Raw genomic sequence first — 20,371 nt, forward strand, 5'->3', positions numbered from 1 at the left:
ATGCGCGGATGCGGCGCCGGCGCAGGGCGGGGCCTGCTATCTGCGCGTGCGCCGGCGCTCCAGTCCCGCCCCGCTGAGGTCGCGCTCCCGGAAGTGCGGAGGGCTCGCCAGTAGGGCGCTCCCGGAACGGAAGGCGCGGGGCTGTGCGTCGGTCACGCGCAGCCGTCTGCTGCACGTGCCTCGGCACTTGGCTGAGCCACGGTGCGGGGCGCCCTGGAGCCGCCGGCCTCGGTTGCGGAGGGCGTGTCATTCCTGACCATCGCCGACGCCTTCACTGAAGCCGGCGAGAGCCCCGCCCCGCCGCCCTCCGGGCTCAATAGGAGGTTCATCTGCTCCTTCCCTGACTGCAGCGCCAGTTACAACAAGGCCTGGAAGTTAGACGCGCACCTGTGCAAGCACACAGGGGAGGTAACCAGGCGCCAGCCGTGCGGCGGAGGGGCGTGGCGTCCAGCCCCAGGGACTCGGGACGCGGTGGCGGGCCTGGCGGGCTCTGTCAGTGAGGCCAGGGGCAGCACGTGGGTGCACATGCCTTTGCAAGACATGTTCAGCTTTGGCAACCTGGATCATAGAGGCGAACCAGCTCTGCCTTAGGTTTGGGAGGAGCCGAGGAGAGGTAGACACGTTCTGAGACCGAGACACTCTTGTCATGGGCACGGGGCTTTCTAAACCAACGTTTCCCCTTCGATCTTGAGCTTTGGCCAGTCATCACCTCCGGGTAATCTGTAAATAGGTGCAGAGGAAGGATACATTTATTCTCATCCCTTCTATACCCCCACGCTTTCCCCCCCAACAGACACCTGACTTAATCCCTGGCCTCCTGGAACTGGAATGGGGAATGACTTCTAAGTACTGGAGCTTTGGCAAGCAGCATGCATTCATTCCTTCATAATTCAGTACCTTTCTAGCCCTGAAGAGAGAATAGTGAACAAAGCAGACAAGGCATCTGCTGTCACCCACCTTATGCTTTAACTGGGGCAAAGTAATAAGTAGGAATGGGACACAGCAAATTGAGAGCTCCTAGAAGATGGTCAGGAAAGGTATCTTGTGGTCTGAATGACACAGAAAGGATGTAATCATGGAGACAGGAGGGAAGAACAGTCTGGGCAGGAAAACAAAAAACAAACTGCAGAAGGAAGCGTGATTGAGTGTGATTGAGTTGGGGACAATACAAGAAGAGGTCTGAGAAGCATGTCTGGTGGGCTCATTTTTTGGCCAGGGTACAAATAGGGTTTGGAGTTTGGGTTTTATTTTGAGGGCAATACGAAGTCTTTAGAAGATGACCTCTGGGGAAAGGGAAGTTCACGGAGGCCAAGGAATCTACCCAATTTCCCAATGTTTGGCAGAACCTGGCTTCACATTGCCTCATCTGAAGGCCCCTAATTCCCCCCCCCATTCCTTTTTTAGATTAATTAATTTATTTTAGAGAGAAAGGGAGTGTAGTGGGGAGGGGGAAAGGGAGAGGCAGAGAGAGAATCTTAAGCAGACTGAGTGCTGAGTGTGCAGCGGGATCTCATGACCCTGAGATCACGACTTGAGCGGAAATGAAGAGTTGGATGCTCAGCCGACTGAGCCATCCAGGTGCCTCTGAAGGCCCTTAATTTCTTAAACCAGAGGCCTGCAGCCCCTGCTTTTGCTCCTAGTACCTACCTCACATACAGGCCATTCCGTCACATGTCCTCATGGCCCCCATCCTCCTTACCCTCTCCAGCATTGGAAGGTTGACCATTTCCTCCAAATCTTTTCCTCTTCCTCACCTACTGTTTTCACTGCTCCTTTCTGCCCTTGACTTTACCCATGCTACCCAGTTGTCTTGGCGGTCTTACCCAGTGACTTTCTTCACTCAAAACATCCATTAAGTTCTGCCACCCTATCCTTTCTGTTGCCCATTCTGTCCCTCAGATTGTGGGTTCTGAAACTTGTATGTCCAAGTAGGGAAGCATGTGGTCACTTTTGCGTCCCTCCCTGAAAACCCTTGGGGCAGCATGAGCCTCCTCTCCCTTCTGTGGGTCACCCCCAGAGCCATGGCCCAGAGGAAGAATAGACTGTCTATGACCCTGGGGCATGGGGCAAGTAAGTCTCCATCCCCCTCCCTCAGCTCTGTCCTCTAGACAAATAAACTGCCCTCTCTTTAAAACAACAAGGGCTCCTGGGTGGCTCAGTGGGTTAAGCCTCTGCCTTCAGGTCAGGTCGTGATCTTAGGGTCCTGGAATTGAGCCCGGCATCATCAGGCTCTCTGCTCAGCAGGGAGCCTGCCTCCATCTCTCTCTGCCTGCTGCTGTGCCTACTTGTGATCTCTCTCTGTCAAATAAAATAAGTTAATTAATCAAGTAAAAAACAAAAACAATAAAAAAAGAAAGACTTAAAAATACTGTGCAAAGTTCCATGGATTTTCCCCCAGTAATAAACTCTTCTGTCTTCCTGTCTACTGGCTTTGCTACTAGTACTGATATTTGTGGCTTTGGTACTTCCTTCCTAGACCGTCTTGGGGTTATGTTTTTCATAATCAAATAAACAAAACTGGTTATTTGGGGGACATTTTTGACTTTTCCTATAAGTTTAGAATGGAGACCCTTTCTCCCTGGGTCCCAAGTGGTGGTTGCAGTTAGGCTGGGAGCTGATGGCTTGGCTCTGGCACCTGTGAATGTCTTCCCGGTGGTGTGCTGGGCATTCTCATAGCATAGGCACTGGGCTTGCTGGGATGAGACGGAACCTGCACGTTCCTGTGCCGTAGGCTTCGAATGGATAAAAACACGCTGTGGTTGGAAACACGTGCATGTTGGCCATGCTGATGGCAGACAAGTCACCTTCAGGGGTGGGGTGGTACCGGTGAAGCCTGCTGTCAGGCCAGGAGTAGGTTAGCAGTGCCGTCTCTTACTGTGAAGGCCGCCCGCTTATTTCATCTGCTATTCATAGGACAAAATCTGTCACTGCCCCTGTGAGAAAGCTGTGGCATTTGTGGAACACCATTGTCTAGCCTCGGTGCTCAGCCCTTACTGAGAGGAAACCCTCTCTGGAGGCGGCGTCCGTGGTTTTGCCTCCTGTACATTTTAGGTGTTTAAATAATACCAGAATTACTAACTGGAGCAGGATTGACCTGTTTTTTCTTTCCTTCCTGCTAGAGACCGTTTGTTTGTGACCATGAAGGGTGTGGCAAAGCCTTTGTCAGGGACTACCATCTGAGCCGCCATATCCTGATTCACACGGGGGAAAAGCCATTTGTGTAAGTAGAGCACAGTTCTGAGGCCTTTGAAGCAGTTGTATTTGGCATATCGTTCCTGGTAAGAAAATGGATTGTTCACTCCTGAGACCAAGAGCGAGCAGCTTCTCTCCTTTGCTGCTCTGGGTCCAAGAGGAGACTGGGTTTGGATGTGTGGAAGAGAAGAGGGGGTTTTGTGGGTCCTTTGTGTGGGATAACTTTAGCAGTGAGTTTATCTGAAGTTGTCTTGAGTTTGCATCCTGTCTTCTCCCTTTTATTTATTTATTTTTTTAAGATTTTATTTATTTATTTGACAGACAGAGATCACAAGTAGGCAGAGACGCAGGCAGAGGAGATGAGGGAAGCAGGCTTCCCACTGAGTGGAGAGGCCAATTGGGGGCTCGATCCCAGGACCCTGGGATCATGACCTGAGCCAAAGGCAGAGGCTTAACCCACTGAGCCACCCAGGCACCCCTCTTCTCCCTTTTGAAGTACATACTGACTGGGAAATCCATCCCCCAAAACACCCTATTCAGACGAGATGGGATAATGGTTCCCTGGCAGAGTCTTGCCTCCGCGGGTTACAGGGTCTTTATGAACCAGTAAATAAGCTTCTGGGATAAGAGATAGAAGCATGAAGAAGTAGAGCTTTTAATAGTTTTATCTTGTGTTTCTTCAAATTAAGCCCCTGCACCTCTCCCACACCAGGTTCTATTTTATTCTTCTTGGAGTTGCTGGTTCTGAAAGGACGGAGGTACTGCTTGCCTTTTGAATCAGCTACTTCTTTAAAGCAGTGGATCTCAGATTTAGGGAGCGTGAGAATCACTGGGAGAGCTCGTTAAAACCAGAGTGCTGGATCCCATCCCGGAGTTTCTGATTCTGTAGGTAATGGGTGGGGCCAGAGAATGTGCATTTCCAGCAAGTTCCCAGGTGATGATGCTGTTGGTCTGACATCCACACTTGGAGACCCACTGAACAGAACGTTCCGTGGAAACAGTTTTCATTGAAAAAATAATACTCTATTAGCTGTCCAGAGCTACATACAGGAGACCAGTTTTTCCCCTGTTGGAATTTGATACCGTAATTGTGTTCCATGAGACAGTTCCTTGCACGTAAGGTTTTCTAATGACCTGAGTTGTTTTCTTTTAGTTTTAAGATGATGGTGAAGGTGAAGTGTCTCATGTCTCACTAAGGTCCAAACAGTCTTGGGGAAAGTGAGTTGTCAGTAGTTGACACGGGATCATCTTCATGTCCTTTTCTACGTGGAGAGCCACCTCTCTGTGTGACCAGCGTGGTAGCATGCAGGAATGGGACAAATTACTGGGGGGCAGATGTCTTTATCTCACGCAAGCACACGGTGTATCATCAAAATAAATAGCCCTAAGTAAAGCTTAATGGATTTCAAAATGTAGTTTAGCAAGCCCAGCAGAGAGTAACTAAGTGTGGTCTGGAAAATAGAGCTGGACTATAGTTTTTGACCTGGAAGGTTCACGTCGGGAGATTTATTCTGTAGGTACACTTGGGCCTGTATTAAATGCATGTATGAGGTTATGCATAAAACTATTAGTAGGAGCGGAGCATTGGGGTCAACCCACCTGCTGGTCCCGAGGGACTGAAGAGCATAGCAACACAGTAGAGCAGTCTACAGCTGGGAAAACGAATGCAGGTGTTGTCTGGGAAACAGGATCTCCAAGGCATAGTCACTGAAAGACCAAAGTTCAGAAGAGTGTGTACGGAGAGCTGCCTTTTTGTGTGTAAAAAGGAGGAGGGAAGAGTGGACAGGAAGAATCTGTATTTATATTTGCAACGTTAAAAGTTACTTAATAAAACCGAAAGTGTCACCTGTCCTAAGAGTGGTAGGGAGTCATGCAGCCGTGTCCCTTTTCATGCTCTTTGGTTTCTGAGCTAAGTTACTCTGTGCTATTTATTTATTTTTTATTTTTATTTTTTAAAGATTTTATTTATTTATGATAGAGAGAGAGATCACAAGTAGGCAGAGAGGCAGGCAGAGAGAGAGAGGAGGAAGCAGACTCCCTGCTGAGCAGAGAGCCTGATGTGGGGCTTGATCCCAGGACCCTGAGATCCTGACCTGAGCCGAAGGCAGCGGCTTAATCCACTGAGCCACCCAGGCGCCCCTACTCTGTGCTATTTAAAAGATGAAATCTTCAAGGAGAACGAGCTGGGTACAGATGCACAGGGGGACCAGGAAAGCTGAGTGTTCTTCCCTCTGGACCAAGGCCACTCTGTGGTAATCCCGGCCAGCTCTCTCTCTCGCCTGACCTGTCTTCAGTTCCAGGCTCCCATCTGGATGGTGCTGCTGGGTGTCTTTCTGACTCCTTAAGTTTCGAGTGGCCCAAATCCCTCCCAGTCAAGTCTGAGCTCTGCTTCCTTTGGTCTTCACCTGCCTTGTTCTTGTTGGGTGGCATCTGTGTCTACCTGACGACCCATAGCAGAGGCAAGGCAGCTCCCCTGGGCGCCTCACCCTCTCAGCTGTCCCTCAGACCCTGTCCTTCAGACTCTGTCCCTCCGGCTGCTGGGGTCTTACTCCAGCCTCTTAACTCCCACTTGAATGGTGTTCTCTCTGCCTCCAGACTGCTTCCCTTTTTAAGGCTGGGCACGGGTTTTAAGTGTGGCTTTCATAACCACGTCTAGGATCTTAGTATGTTGTATAAATGACCTTGGTGACCTCACCTTTTTATGATCTTGCCCTGTTTGCTTGACTCTCTGACATGAAACTGTGGTCCAGCAGCGCTTAACTGACCAGCAGCCCCATCTGTGACGCTGCCTGCGTCTACTGGGTCCCTGTGTCTGTTCCTTGCTTCCTGTCAGGACGTTTCTGGGCCCTGTCCTCTTGCCCCAACTTATGTTGGGTTAGATGCTTGGATCAGGATTCAAGGCCAGAGTGACAGAAAACCCAGCATCCTAGTGGCTTAAACAAGACAGTCTCTGTTTTTCTTGCTTAACTGAAATGCAGGAGTGGACAGCTGAGGGGTGTGCCACAGTCAGGAGACCTGGGCTCTTTGTAGCCTTTCTTTGCCATCTTCATCTTGGGGTTTCAACATCATGCTCCAGGAGGACTGCTGGAGCTCCAGCTTTCACACAGGCGTTCCAGCCACCAGGGTGGACGAAGGATCAAAAGAGGTGTGCCCCCTTCTCAGACGCTTTGTGTTTGCTTTAACAGGACGGGCCCAAAAGAGCCATGTGGCCACCCCTAATTGCAAGGGAGGCTGGAAAAAGCTCTCTTTCTGTTCATCGTGTACCCAGCTAAAACTGCGTTCTGTTCCCAAAGTCAAAAACAACCCCTGTTGAAATTCATAGTGGTCTCTGCCCCAGCGCCCCTCCTGTGTGCTTCTAGTGCCATCGATCGCACGGCCCCTACCTGTGTGTCTCCATCTGTCCCTGTGGATAGCCCAGTGCCCGACGGGACTATTACCCAGTGTTTATCAGTGAATGACAGCTGAGATCAGGGCTCTCAGGGAGGTCCTGCTTCATCCACCAGGCTTTGGAGAACTCATCACAAGAAGAGCACACAGTAAAAAACGTAACCGCCCAAAGAATTTAGATAATTCAAGGGTGAGATATAGAAGCACTCATTAAGGGGGGACTAGAACGGCTTGATGATATGCGAGAGGCCATATGGTTTGTGGTTTTGCTCTAAATATCTGTTTTTACCTCTGATGGTAAGCAGAAACTAGTGTTTTTGAGGGTTTTTTTTGGAAATGCAGCTTATTGTGACATTTCAAGCAAAATTAAGGTTATCCAATTCTAAATTGAGACAACTTAAATACAATTTAAGCCTAAGCAGGGTTTGGGCTTTTGGAACTAGTGTTTTCCACTTTCCCTCTGCCTGGTTCACAAAGCATGGGTGCTGTACTGTACCTGATTTCAGAGGCCTAACATGAAAAACGCATCTCCGTGCTTGGTAATCGTGTCAGAACTGAGAGGCTGACCCTGACTTAACACTTTGGAATTTGTTAAAGACAATTTTATACTGTACTTGGGAAAGTACTTTTATAAAGTTGGAGGATATATGCATCTTAAAAATGCTCTTCCCTCGGCTTGTAAATATTTTGATTCATACAATTTCTTACAGTTGTACAGCCAGCGGTTGTGATCAAAAATTCAACACAAAATCAAACTTGAAGAAACATTTTGAACGTAAACATGAAAATCAGCAAAAACAATATGTAGTAAGTATGAATGATTTTCTGTGCCTAAATTCTCTATTTTTATGCTTATTGTCCATGTTTCGAAAATGCTCATCAACCAGATTTTGTCTGCCAAATACCTGAATTTAGCCCAACTCCTAGGTAACTTAACAGCGGCTTATTTTAAAAGTAAACATTTTCGTGCTAATGAAGTTTATTATGGGTAGGCTGCCCCAAATGAAACCCTTATGCTGTTTCAAATGGGTTCGTCTTCAAAGCTTCCTGGCCTAGAATTTGACAGTAACTCAGTGGAAACAAGTAGCAAGTATAAAGTTTCCACAATATGTTTATCTTGAGGGAATTCTCTTGTGAACGGTTCTTTTTTTTCTCCAGACTAATGAACCTTTATTAAACAGTGCACTTTTGAAGGTTGCAAGAAGGCCTTTAGGAAACACCAGCAGCTGAGAATCCACCAGTGCCAGCACACCAACGAGCCGCTGTTCACGTAGGTGCTTCCCGCGCCTGGGCTCTCTTACAGTTGAGGTGGGAATAAGATTGAAAGGCAGAAGTTGGGTGCAAGTGTTCAGAAACCATTTCTTAACGCTTTTCTGTACCGTGAATGCCCATTGATATAGTGGGGCATTTCAAAAGTTTGTGCTCTTCCTTTACAACAGAAATAGTTAATGTATTTCTAAATGATTTGTGAAATTAGTACAGTTGTGGTTAAGCTCGAAGGGAAAGCTAAGAAATGACTTTATTCAGTTAGAACTCGTTTATTTTTATTTTTATTAAAGATTTTATTTATTTGTCAGAGAGAGAGAGTGTGCGCATAAGTAGGGAAAGCGGCAGGCAGAGGGAGAAGCAGACTCCCCACTGTGCAGGGAGCTCCGATGTAGGACTCGATCCTAGGACCCTGGGATCATGACCTGAGCCAAAGGCAGACGCTTAACTAACTGAGCCACCCCCGCATCCCAAAGAGGCTCTTTAATTATGTGAACTGTCATTATGCAGACACGAAGCATTCCTTTGCTACAGAGCAGAAGTCACAGGGCTGTGTGCTTTAGAGTGGCCTTCCTGAGGAGCAGGGATGGTGACTGGACACACGGGGCTGGACTTGCTGAGGGTGTCAGGGAGCTCCAGCTGCCTGCTCGGAGGTGCATCTTCAAGGGCACTAGCCAGCCGCTCTATGGGCCACCATCCTGCCCAGTGCCTTCCTGGTCCCCCCAGAGCCGTGGCTTGCCTGGGGTCACTGCAGGGCCTGTGTCTCCTTGCTGGCAGGCCTGCTACCTCTTGTGCCCCCGGGGCCTTTTGCACTGAAGCGGCTGTGCCCTGTGTGGCTCACCAGAGCCCGTGCGTCTGCCGCTGCTTTCCTTCCACACCGTCCCCAGGTGGCAGCATGAGACCCAGGAGACAGTTGAGAATGCCTTAGGGGTTTACCTCAGCTGTCTCGTAGCCACGAAAACAGCCCAGTCTCAGAAGGGTGAAGATGAACACTTTAATATTATTAATCACAACGCCAAAAAAAGAAGTCATGACTCTTCTCTCAGTTTGTTTGGTCTCAAGGCTGGTCAAGTCACTTGAATTTCACTTGGGATTCAGTCTCAATTTCAAATCTCCTCTTTATGATTGGTTTGGTGGTGGGGAGAGACTTGGGTAGCAGAAGAGGACAGAGTAATACTCACCTTCAGCAGATGCTCCACAAAAGCGGATTGGCTCATACGGGATCTATTGTTAACCCAGGTGTGCCCAGGAAGGATGTGGCAAACACTTCGCCTCACCCAGCAGGTTGAAGCGACACAGGAAGGTCCACGAGGGTATGTCTGGCACTCCCAGGTGGCCCCTGCTTTGAGGAGACCCCAGGAGAGTGTGTGTGTGCGCGTGTGTGCGTGTGTGTGTTGTGTCAAGTTCTTTGACTGTAGGATGCTCTGTTCTATGCCGTGGTCCCGCGGAGGTACCCAACACCATCTAGGTGGGGGCCACGTGCTGCAGGTTCAGGTTTTAGACTGGACCAGAGACATTGCACACCCTTGTCTGTTCTTCCACTCCTTTCGTCACTGTTCACAGCCGGTGTCTCTTGGTCTGCCACAAGTGCCTGGGGGTTCTCTGCTTCTGAGAGTGTTAGCGCTCCGGCCACGGTTGGCTTTTTCACCACTGTTACCTCTTTGATGCCTGTGTCCTCCTTTTCCTTACGGGCATCCTCAGGGCTTGGATAACAGTTTGAGGTTTTGGAGTTATCAGATTGTAACTTTTTCCAGAAAGACTTGATTAAATTACTTGAATCTACTCTCTGTTTTCTTGAGGGTTGTTTTTTTTTTTTTTTTAAAGATTTTATTTATTTATTTGACAGAGAGATCACAAGTAGGCAGACAGGCAGGCAGAGAGAGAGGAAGGGAAGCAGGCTTCCCGCTGAGCAGCGAGCCCGATGCGGGACTCGATCCCAGGACTCTGGGATTATGACCTGAGCCGAAGGCAGCGGCTTAACCCACTGAGCCACCCAGGTGCCCCTTTTTTTAAAGAATTTACTTATTCGACAGAGAGAGATCACAAGTAGGCAGAGAGGTAGGCAGAGAGGGGGAAGCAGGCTCCATGCTGAGCAGAGAGTCTGATGCGGGGCTCGATCCCAGGACCCTGAGACCATGATCTGAGCCAAAGGCAGAGGCTTTAACCCACTGAGCCACCCAGGCGCCCCTCCTTGAGGGGTTTTTTATTCTGTATTCCAGTTTTCTAAGTATTGAGTATATGGGGTTTTTGTTGTTGTTGTTTTAAACATGAGACTAGTAGCTGAAGAGTGAGAGGTAGCCTCGTTCCTTTTAGTTTCTCTCTGTTGAGTTGGTGAAACACAGATTGGCTGTTAACAGTGACGGATTGTTCCAGTTCTGGTGCTTCGCATGATGTCTACTTTTGTCTACAGCGTTTCCTCTGGGTCCTTATTTTCTCCCTTAATTGCACCCTGCGTCTTTCCTGTATTGTATAACTTACCAGATAGTAAGACTGGAGGCCAGGGGTAGGCACACAACCACTGAGATGTAGAGTTGGTGGTCTGCCAAGCCCAGAGGACCACCGAGCTTTCACGGAGGAACAGAAGAGGCAGGCAGAAAGCAGGGAGGGGCGGGGGCTGCGAGCCATGGCGGCGGGGGAAGGGCAGCAACTTACCGGGAACAGCGTGCTTCTGTGAAGTGTGCGGACCTAAGACCCTACGTGGACTACCTTGCTACATGATTATTAGGTTTCCCTGCAAAACTGAGTTTTTATTCCCACCTCTAAAGACTAACCGAACATTACTGGGAGCCTGGAGAAAGATTATGTAGGCTTACAAGTTTCCTTCCTAATTACGTTTGGTATTTACACTGAATATTTATGAAAGGCAATGCACCAATGTATTTTTTTCTCAACAGGCTATATGTGTCAAAAAGAATGTTCCTTTGTGGCAAAAACATGGACAGAGCTTCTAAAACATGTGAGAGAAACCCACAAAGGTAAGGCAGACATGTATGGCGCAGTGTAAATATTTGTCACTTTAGAACTGCTTTTAAAGAGGGAAATATTAAACATGGGCCTTAAAATAATAACTTTTCTGTGTCATGTTTTGAGATGTGCTGGGTACCTCAGCCGTTTGGCAAATGAGCAGACAGAGCTATGGTCCCAGGTTCAGGAGGAGCTATGCCAGAAATTGCTGTGCACATTTGTGTTTTTTTAAGATGTTATTTATTTATTTGAGAGAGAGCACAAGGCAGGGAGGAGAAGGGCAGAGAGGGAGAGGGAGAAGCAGGTTCCCCACTGAGCAGGGAGCATAATGCGGGACTCAGTCCCAGGACCCTGGGATCATGACGTGAGCCGAAGGCAGAGGCTTAACAGACTGAGCCACCCAGGCACCACTAAATTAGTAGTCAAGAACCTTGGGAGGCACTGGTGGCCTATGGGACAGTTTGGGAAACAGCGCTTTATGTATTGGCAGACAAGGAAGGAAACTGGTCGTCTCAATTTCCCTTTGCCCGCAGCCACCGTGCTGAGAACCCCTGCTCCCTGGTAAGGGAAGAGTGACTTTCTGTAATACAAGAACATGGGAGAATTCAGACAGACTTCCAAGCAATAAAAATTGGAGTTCGTTTTCTGATTTATGATAATCATGACATTTTCGGCATCAAATACATTACTTATATATTGAAGTAAATTTTCTCTGTATGGTCATACCTGGGGAAATCGGTTAAGTTTGTCTGTCTACTCCACCAGAGGACATAAAATGTGAAGTATGCCAGAAAACATTTAAGCGCAAGGATTACCTTAAGCAGCATATGAAAACTCACGCCCCGGAAAGGGATGTATGCCGATGTCCAAGGGAAGGCTGTGGTAGGACCTACACAACCGTGTTTAACCTCCAGAGCCACATTCTCTCTTTTCACGAGGAAAGGCGCCCATTTACCTGTGAACATCCTGGCTGTGGCAAAACCTTCGCAATGAAAGTAAGTACTCGCCCTCCCGGATGCTGTCCTTTAGGTCTGGGGCTTCCCAGCTGGGTTCCTGGGAGCTCTGGATTCCAAGATGGTGCCCCAGGGCCTACAGATGGGGAAAGCCGGGTGCTCTGGACCTTCCATTCTGGCTTCAGCAGGAGCAGTTCTTAACTCAGGTCTGCAGAACAACCAGATCTTCCTATGCCAGTGGCTCTCAAAGCCTGGCCCTGGACCAGGAGCATCAGTGTCACCTGCGAACTTGCTAGAAATGCATATCCAGAGGCCCTCCTCGGATCAGAAACTCTGGAGATGGGGCCCAGTAATTTGTGTTTTAACAAACCCTCTGGGTCTTCATGTCCTTGAGAACCAGTGGCCTGCGGTACCACATGCTTATTAATTATAAGAGTATGCTGATATTTGGGTGTCCTTTTAGCCTGTCATCTTTTAGGGGTTGAGAGAGTGGGCAACAAGGACTTGAGGGACTATAGCACGTGGGGATCTAGTCTGGATCTTGGTGTGACTTGAATAGCTAAGAACGGGACACTTACCAGAGGACCCGTGCTGCTCTGCGGACCCTCAGTCTGGCAGGTGCTCCTACAAGTGAGAACCATGAGTTACAGCTGAGTCTGAAGAGACAGTGAGGCGGGCGCCTCGTGCGTCCAGACCGTTAGAAAACAACCTGGGGCTGACGGTGGTCAGCATTATTGAGGATCAGAAGGCCTCGGTCAGATTTTCCACTGGGGTTTGGGAATGCTGCGGAGGTTCAGCTAAAAGAACCTTCTTCGGCTTGGAATAGCTCACTCAGAACTGGTTTCCCCTCCTCTTACTTACGAAACAACTAAGAAGCCAGCGGAGGTTGAGACTGTGTAAGTTCCTAACCTGGGTCCTTCAGAAAGATCGTGATTTAGGTCTAGGATTTGAGGAAGAATTCTGCTCTGGTGGGGGAATCTTTGTAAGCTGAGGTCACATCCTTCAATGGGATGTAACAGAAAGAAGGTGGACAGTTTATTTAAGTAAGTCATGGAGTTTTCCTATTAAGAGATACCAAAATGGCAGTGTTCTAAAGATGTAACTGTTTGTTTCTCCTTCATTGTAGCAAAGTCTCACTAGGCATGCCGTCGTGCATGACCCTGATAAGAAGAAAATGAAGCTCAAAGTAAGTTGAGTCAGGGAAGCTGTTGATTTTAAACATCAGTTACCTCAGCCAGATGCAATCTAGAATGTTTCAGCTCCTTAGTAGCGAGTGAGCCTGCACTGCTGTGGAAGGGAGGGCACGACCCACTCTGTTCTAAAGGAGCACTGTGTGCCGGGGTGGGGTGGGGGAGGGTAACAGCTAGTAGAAGATCGGTTCACACAGCTTGATTGTGAATTCCCATTGTCTTGTTTTCTTATCTCCAAAGGTAAAACCCTCTCGTGAAAAACGGAGTTTGGCCTCTCGTCTCAGTGGCTATATTCCTCCTAAAAGGAAGCAAGAACAAGGCTTATCTGCACCTAAACACGGAGAGACCCTGAACTGTACTGAAGACAAAGTACTCTTGACTGCTGCCGCCCTTACCCTCAGCTGAACCTCACACTGCTTTGTTTAAATGACACCCAGCAGCCAGCTCAGTGACTTCCGCTCAGAAGCACATTTTTCTTTATTAAAATCACTGATGCACAACATCTGATTCTTGATTGTTTCTGTTTTCTTTGTTCAAAGTGTCTCCTTTCTGGGTTCCTTGAGCTTCTCTCCAGGCATTCTCTTCCTTTTTGCTCAAATGACGAAGAACACACACTACAGCTTTTCCTCCCCGAACAGGCTGTGGCCGGGATGAGAAGGTAGCTAGTCCAGGCATGGTCTGGAGTATTTGATGACAGATCTCCTCCTAGAAAGGGAAAACACCCAAAGATTAATTTAAAACTGTCTTTGATGCTTTCTAGTGTATGCTCTAATACACATAAAAATCAGCATTCCAGAATTGCTGTTAAGTGACTATCTAATATATCAAATTGTGCCTACCTGGTTAAGCTGACTGAAATCTGTATGATAACCAGGAGTTTTATAAATGTCACATAACTAACTGATGCACTGAAGGTTGATAGTTTTAAATTCCCACTCTGTCCTGGCATTGCGGGACTGTGTCTGGGCCCTTCTACCATCTCAAAAAAAGGAAGTACAAAGCAGTGGGTTTCGGTACTGACAGAGGACCTCTTTATCCCCCAGTCAGTCAGTCTAGTGCATTTCTTAACATTGGTAACATAGAGTCACTGGGGTGATTAGAAGAGTACACCCGGTTCTAGAGAATCTGGGCTGAAACCTAGGCCTAAGTGATTCTAACCTGGAGTGAGGCCGGAAACCAGCAGACTAATGCTGCCTTTTAGCTGCTAAGGTCTTGGACTCTTAAGGGCAAAACAAATACTCTAGAAACTTAGCCTGGGAGTATAAACTGAAACTTTCCAGAAAGGCAGTGTGACTTTATATATAATGTTTCTCAGGGGCATTAAAAATAGAAGACTTTTAAAAATGAATCTTATGTTTTTAAATTATAAATACTGTGTAGTTTGTAAAAAGAATAGTAGATAGCCCTGCGATTTTGCAGAGCAAATGTTTTCACAGGACAAAATACTTACGCTTCCATGGAAAAAGTGATGTACACAGAGTATGCTTACATTTTGAAAAATGAATTGGAAATCTACTGCCATTACTCATCTTTGCCTTTACATTCTCCAGATTTTCTACAATTATATCTTTAGATCAGAAAACAAAAACCGTGAGCAGTTCCTCATGCCTGTACTCACCATCTTCTGTTCTGACTCCTCTGGGTTCTTCCCTTTCTTTATGGTAATTTGAACTTTGTATTGTTTCTCAATCCACTGCTGAATCTGTTTACTCTTTGTATCCAAGTCATGTTGTCCAATATTTGAAGAAAAACTGAGTTCCTTTGTCAGGGTAGATCCTAGTTTGAAACAGGGAGACTTGGTGCTAGGACTGCTCACTGGTCTCTTCATGAGACCTGAGCCGTATCACACACTTCGGGAGAGATCAGCTTGGCACAGGGGCCCAACGCTCCTCTCTGACTTAGTTTCAAATGTTTTTTTAAACAAGGGAGATGGACAGACTTAAAGGTACCGAATTTTTACTTGCCAAGTAAGAGTATATTGGTCTCAGCCTTTAAAAGTAAAGTAGATATTCTGTAATGTATGGAATGCTTCCATTATCCTTACCTTCATTTGATGAAAGAACAAAAGAATGGTCCTTTAAAAGGAACGAGTCTAGCTTTATGATAAAACTTGACTATCCTTATTTTTCCTTCTGATTAGAGCAGCAGCTGGGAAGTCCTCTTCTCATCTGACTCCTTTTGTGATGGCCTCCTAGTGACAGTGGGGTCATCCAGACTGCATGAGACAAGAGGGAGCTCCCTGTGTCCTGTATTCTGAAAATGGAAACCCTGACTTTTCAAAAAATTATCTTACAGGGAAGGAACAAACTACCTAGTAAAAGCGCCGGGACAATTCAGAGTTTTGATATGGGAGAAAAATTAGGTCTCAACCCATACAACAATCTCCCTAGGAGGACTGACTAAATGTGAAAAAATTACAACTTTAAAATAGAAGAAAGGAAAGTGTATGTGACCTCAAGACGGGAGAAGGATTTTGTTAAGAAAAAATCTGGTAATTTCCTATATCAAAACACTACTGGGTAATTTTTAAAAGGGCAACGAAAGAAATCTAACTGGGACAAGGTTTTGGCATCACACAGAACAGAGAACCCTATATAAATCGGGGGTGGGGGGAGGACCATACAAGTAGAAAAACAGGGATGATAAACAGGTAATTCACAGAGGAGACAGCTCAAATGGTGAAAGGAAATTCAAATAAGTAAGACAGGCTTTCCCATCCATCAGCATGACAAAAATGAGATGAGAGTACCAAGTGTGGGTGAGGATGTGGGGAAAGAAATTTCATACACTGCTGATCTGCCCCACAGGCTCAGGACACTGACAGGCGCATTGTTCTCAATGAAACTTAGCCTGGGAGTATAAACTGATACTTACCAGAAAGGCAGTGTGACTTTATATATAATGTTTCTCAGGGGCATTAAAAATAGAAGACTTTTAAAAATGAATCTTATGTTTTTAAATTATAAATACTGTGCAGTTTGTAAAAAGAATAGTAGATAGCCCTGCGATTTTGCAGAGCAAATGTTTTCACAGGACAAAATACTTAGGCTTCCATGGAAAAAGTGATGTCCACGCAATGTGGACACGCAATGTCCAATGTCCACGCAATGTCCACGCAATGGACACGCAATGTCCAATGTCCATGCAATGTCCACACAAAGGCACTAAAGCCATGGTATATGGTATATCCTTAGGATTCTATTTAGTAATTATAATAAATCAGCTACAGCTGTTCTATCAACATGACTCTTGAAAACAGCATGACATAATTTTTATGTGTATAAAATCCTGCTCTACACTGTATATATGGAACCAAAGCTTAACAACACAGATCTACTACACCCGGAGTCCATGATGGTGGAAAGGGAGGACAGCACCGGGAAACGGCGCACAGGGGACTTCCAACTTTTCTGGGATGTTTTATTTTGTTTAAGAATCTGAAGCACAGCAATGTTAATGCTTGTTCATTCTGGACAGTGGATAGTAGGTATTTATATTTTTCTGTATGCTTTCCAATTTCCAAAATAAAAGCAATGTTTCTAAAAAAAGAAAGTCCTTTTATTAACACCTCCTTGCTTCCCTCAAGCCCCTGCAGCTGGTCCTAGGTCTCTCTCAGAACAAAATAATACCTTTAACACCTTAGCCCTCCAAGTAACACTCACAACAGCAACGGGTCTTCTCCAAGCTTCTCTGGGTTGTTCTACTACTTTTCTGGGATACAGTTTGAAGTCTTTACCATCCTAGTTGGCCTCCTCTGAATGCTCTTTGTTTTCTAGTCAACATCTTTGCTGAATGTGGGCTTACAAGACCGAGCCACAGACAGTGTGTGGTTTTCTTAAGACACACAACCTCACTGTGGCAGCTTCGGGACCAGTCTTCCTGGTCCCTGTCCCAGGCTGTTTAACAGAAAACACTCTTTCGTAATGATCAGCACTTAGCAGGAATCGTGACAAATCCATGACTATTCAATTCATGGTTCCATGAAGGCATCCATGACAAGGGCACTGGAAGGTGATCCGCAAAATGCGTAAATGAGCATTACTTAACCGATATTGTAACAAAACACTGGGGTGGGAGAGCCTAGGAAGTTAGAATCACCTGAATCACCTAGGAGGTTAGAAAGTGCTTCCAAGCAATTAATGAAGCACTGCCACTTTAGAGATGTGGGGGGAAAGGCGGGGAATCGAATCCGCCACCTCCGAGTCTCCTTTCACTCCCACTGCGAATGGCTCTGCCACCCCCAGATCAGAGACTGAGCTAAGGACCACAGGGAAAAGCGGTTTCATCACTTTGGGAAGTTTACCTTATCCCCCACCCTGCACCTTTTTACACAGGCTTAAAGGAAGAGATGCTGTCCACAGGGCATCGAGGAAAAAATGGAATGGCAACAACGGAGAGCTGAAGAAAGATGTGGGCAGGGGTGGGGAGACCGTGAACTTCCCTGCTTTTTCACATCCCCGAGGTCACGGGGAGCCTTGGCAGATGCCGCTCTCAACTGCTGGTCCGGGGTCCCGAGGACTCAGTCTGCAGACAGCACGACACCTACCAGCTTTGGGGTTGGCCTTTTCCAGTTCCCGAAGCCTCAGCTGCTCCTTGTGAATCTGTGCCCCCGTGAGGAGCTGGTACTGGGGAGACTGGGTGCCGCTGTCCCGTTTCACGAGCCTCAGGTCCCGCTCGTTCATGAGCCTGATCACGTCTGCTCGGTGCATGTTTCCCAAATCATTGCCCGCCTCATCCAGCACGTGAATGACTCGCTCGTGAATTTTTCTCCCGATGCTGTTAAAAGCCGGCTCGCTCTTTTTCTTCTTCTTTCTTTCGTCCTGGGGGTCCGCAACAGTACTGAAAGCTTTTGCATGAATCCAGGAGGACAGTCTTGGGACAGAAGCTCCGAGGGACCGCTGCGCTGGGATGGGCTCATGCAGGATGCATCTACCAAGACATCTGCTGATGGAGTTATTTCCAGTCTTTATGGACTGTGATGTTAGCCTCTTTAGAAGAAGGGCGGCCATCCTAAAAAGCAGAGAGAAGGTTTGTTACAATTCCATCAGTTCCTCCCGTGCTTTGATGCTGTGGTACACGGAGGCGTGTGTGAGATTGCAGGCCTAGGTCACCTGTGAACATTGTGGATCCGTGCCTGGGGAATTTACGCCAATGACATGCCCTGTCAGGGGACTGTAGTCATATTAAGTGGTGGATGTACTGTCCCCAGCGCAAGTTATTGTGAGAATAAACCGTACCTGCACAGTGCTGTCATTTTCTGTCGTTTCTTCCCCCAATACTAGCTCATTTGACTCTATTTCCCAAGGATCTTGTAGCGCCAACTCTAAAAGCAAGAATCATCCTAAAGGTTTATTTAGGAGAATGCATATATAAAATGCTTGGTGATTCATAAATACCAACTCAAAAGCTTTTAATACAATCAACTGCTTAAACAATTTATCAAAACATCCACTGGTACACAGAAGACAAGAGCTCTATTCTGGGGAAAGGGACCCCCACGAAGGAAGCTGACCCCCTGGGAGCACTGATGGAGACTCTCAGGAAGGAAATACCCTGATATAAATCAGAGTGCTGAGCTCATAAACTGTACGATGACCCACAAGGGAAGGCATGACAAGCCAACGTTAATGAAGCATTCGGTACACACGGTGATTCTGGTTTATTTCATAGGAATAACCACTGTTCTTATAAATGGCATTTTGATTTTGAACTTGCTTCTCTCCTCCAATAAGTCTTTCTCCTTCCATTCATATGCTGGGCAAAGCCTAGAGGGGCAGGCTGGAGGAGGAAAGAGAGAGCCCAATCATGTCATCTGGGGTGGACAACACAAGGACTCAGGGAGGTGGGCCTGTCCATGACCAAAGAGGATGGGAGAGGGGCCTTCAGCAGTGCTTCTCAAAGAATGGTCCCTGGGTCACCTGCAAGAGAGTCACTTGGAATGTTTGCTAAAACTGGAAGTGCCCTCTGGTGCCTAGCTTTGATCCCACCGGGCTGTACAATCACTGACGCAACCTCCATCATCACCCTGTCTTAGGCCTTGGGTTGGGTTGACTGCGGCCCAAGCTGTCCACTTGGATATCTAATGTCGCCCACAGTGAAGACGTTCCCCACCGAACTCTCAGTCTTCTCCCCCTATGCTGCCTCCTCCCTCAGTCTTCCCTATGTCACAGAAAGACCACATGCCCTTCCAGCTGCTCAGGCTGCAAACAGCAAATTTATCCTTCACTCTCCCTTTTCTCTTAGCAATTTAGCACTGCAGCGGGCTATTCAGCCTCTAAAAACCCAACCACACCTTGCCTTCTGTGTTGCTGTTACCCCACTACAAAAATATCCCCCTCTCTCACCTGGTTTGCGGTCAGCCTCCTAACTGCCCTCCTGCCTCTGCCCTTACCCCCTCTAATTTATCACCCACATCAACATGTACATGGCAGATGACGTCCAGCCTCTGATCGGAACCCTCCACTGGCTTTCACCTCTCTTGGAAGGGGAGGAGGGAAGCCAAGCCCCTGAAGAGGCCCACAGTGGCCCCCACCCACCTCTGCCCACCGCACCTATCCCACCTCTGCCAGCTCTGTTCCAACCTCACTGGCCCAGGGGCTGTTCCTGGCACATACTGAACACAGTCTTCCTCTGGGTCCTTCCACCCAGGAGGTCCCTTCCCTCAGCTGCGTGGTTCATTTACCTCAGGCCTCCCTTGGCTTAAGGGTTACCGCTCAGCGAGGCCTCCCCATCCACTCTATAGAACACTGTACCCCAGTCACTTTCAAATCCATTACCTTGCCTTTGAAAGAATCCACATCCTGCCATAGTCTATAGCTACTTTGCACACATGTGCACAATCTGTCCTCACTAGAATGCAAGTTCCTAACACTAGAGCCCAGAGCCCCTATCAGCACGGACATGCTGAGTGAACCAATGTTTGAGCCAAAGGGAATAGCCAGGAGGGAAGGTGGTGTCTGCTGGTGTCTAACCCCTGGGTCCTCAGATGCGTCATTCCCTAGCAAAACACACAAATGCAGGTAGCCCCTGCGCTTCACGTTCTGGCTGGCCTCCCAAATGTCACTGGCCTCACTGAGATCTAAGGGCAGATGCTCTACCCACAGGGGAGGAGATGAACTCACTCACAGTTGCTACCTGGTCAGGGCTCCAGCTGCAGATGTGGTAAAGGCTCAAGAACAGGAGCAGACTGGATCTTTTTATTTTTTTATTTTTTTTATTTTTTAAAAAGATTTTATTTATTTATTTGATGAGAGAGAGAGACACACACACACACAGAGACAGAGAGAGACAGAGTACGAGCAGGGGGAGCTGCAGGCAGAGGAAAAAGCAGACTCCCCGCTGAGCAGGACTCGATCCCAGGAGCCTGAGATCATGACCTGAGCCGAAGGCAGATGCTTAACTGACTGAGCCACCCAAATG

General features: G+C 47.5%; 2 protein-coding genes and 1 pseudogene across 4 annotated transcripts in view; 1 reads left to right on the forward strand and 2 right to left on the reverse strand.

Moving 5' to 3' along the window:
• On the forward strand, positions 1-13,459 carry GTF3A (general transcription factor IIIA). Its single transcript, XM_047720625.1, is given in 10 exon segments — positions 1-46; positions 134-408; positions 3,120-3,220; positions 7,290-7,386; positions 7,761-7,849; positions 9,085-9,158; positions 10,740-10,820; positions 11,575-11,804; positions 12,889-12,948; positions 13,193-13,459. Coding segments are annotated over 10 exon segments (1,218 nt in total). The 3' UTR covers positions 13,358-13,459.
• LOC125096227 (ral guanine nucleotide dissociation stimulator-like) overlaps positions 1-20,371 on the reverse strand; it is a 254,921-nt pseudogene that overhangs the window by 123,027 nt on the left and 111,523 nt on the right.
• The window catches only part of MTIF3 (mitochondrial translational initiation factor 3), a 14,699-nt gene continuing 7,729 nt past the window's right edge, over positions 13,402-20,371 (reverse strand). For all 3 annotated transcript variants that reach the window (XM_047722996.1, XM_047722994.1, XM_047722995.1), the window contains exons 2-4: positions 17,499-17,962; positions 14,571-14,728; positions 13,402-13,657 (exon numbers count right to left, since the gene is read on the reverse strand). In XM_047722996.1, coding sequence (XP_047578952.1) covers positions 13,439-13,657; positions 14,571-14,728; positions 17,499-17,961 — 840 coding nt within the window. In that variant the 5' untranslated portion in view covers position 17,962 and the 3' untranslated portion in view covers positions 13,402-13,438. The remainder of the gene's footprint in view (positions 13,658-14,570; positions 14,729-17,498; positions 17,963-20,371) is intronic.

The sequence above is a fragment of the Lutra lutra genome, chromosome 3 (genome assembly GCF_902655055.1).
Source record: "Lutra lutra chromosome 3, mLutLut1.2, whole genome shotgun sequence".
Classification (NCBI taxonomy): Eukaryota; Metazoa; Chordata; class Mammalia; order Carnivora; family Mustelidae; genus Lutra; species Lutra lutra.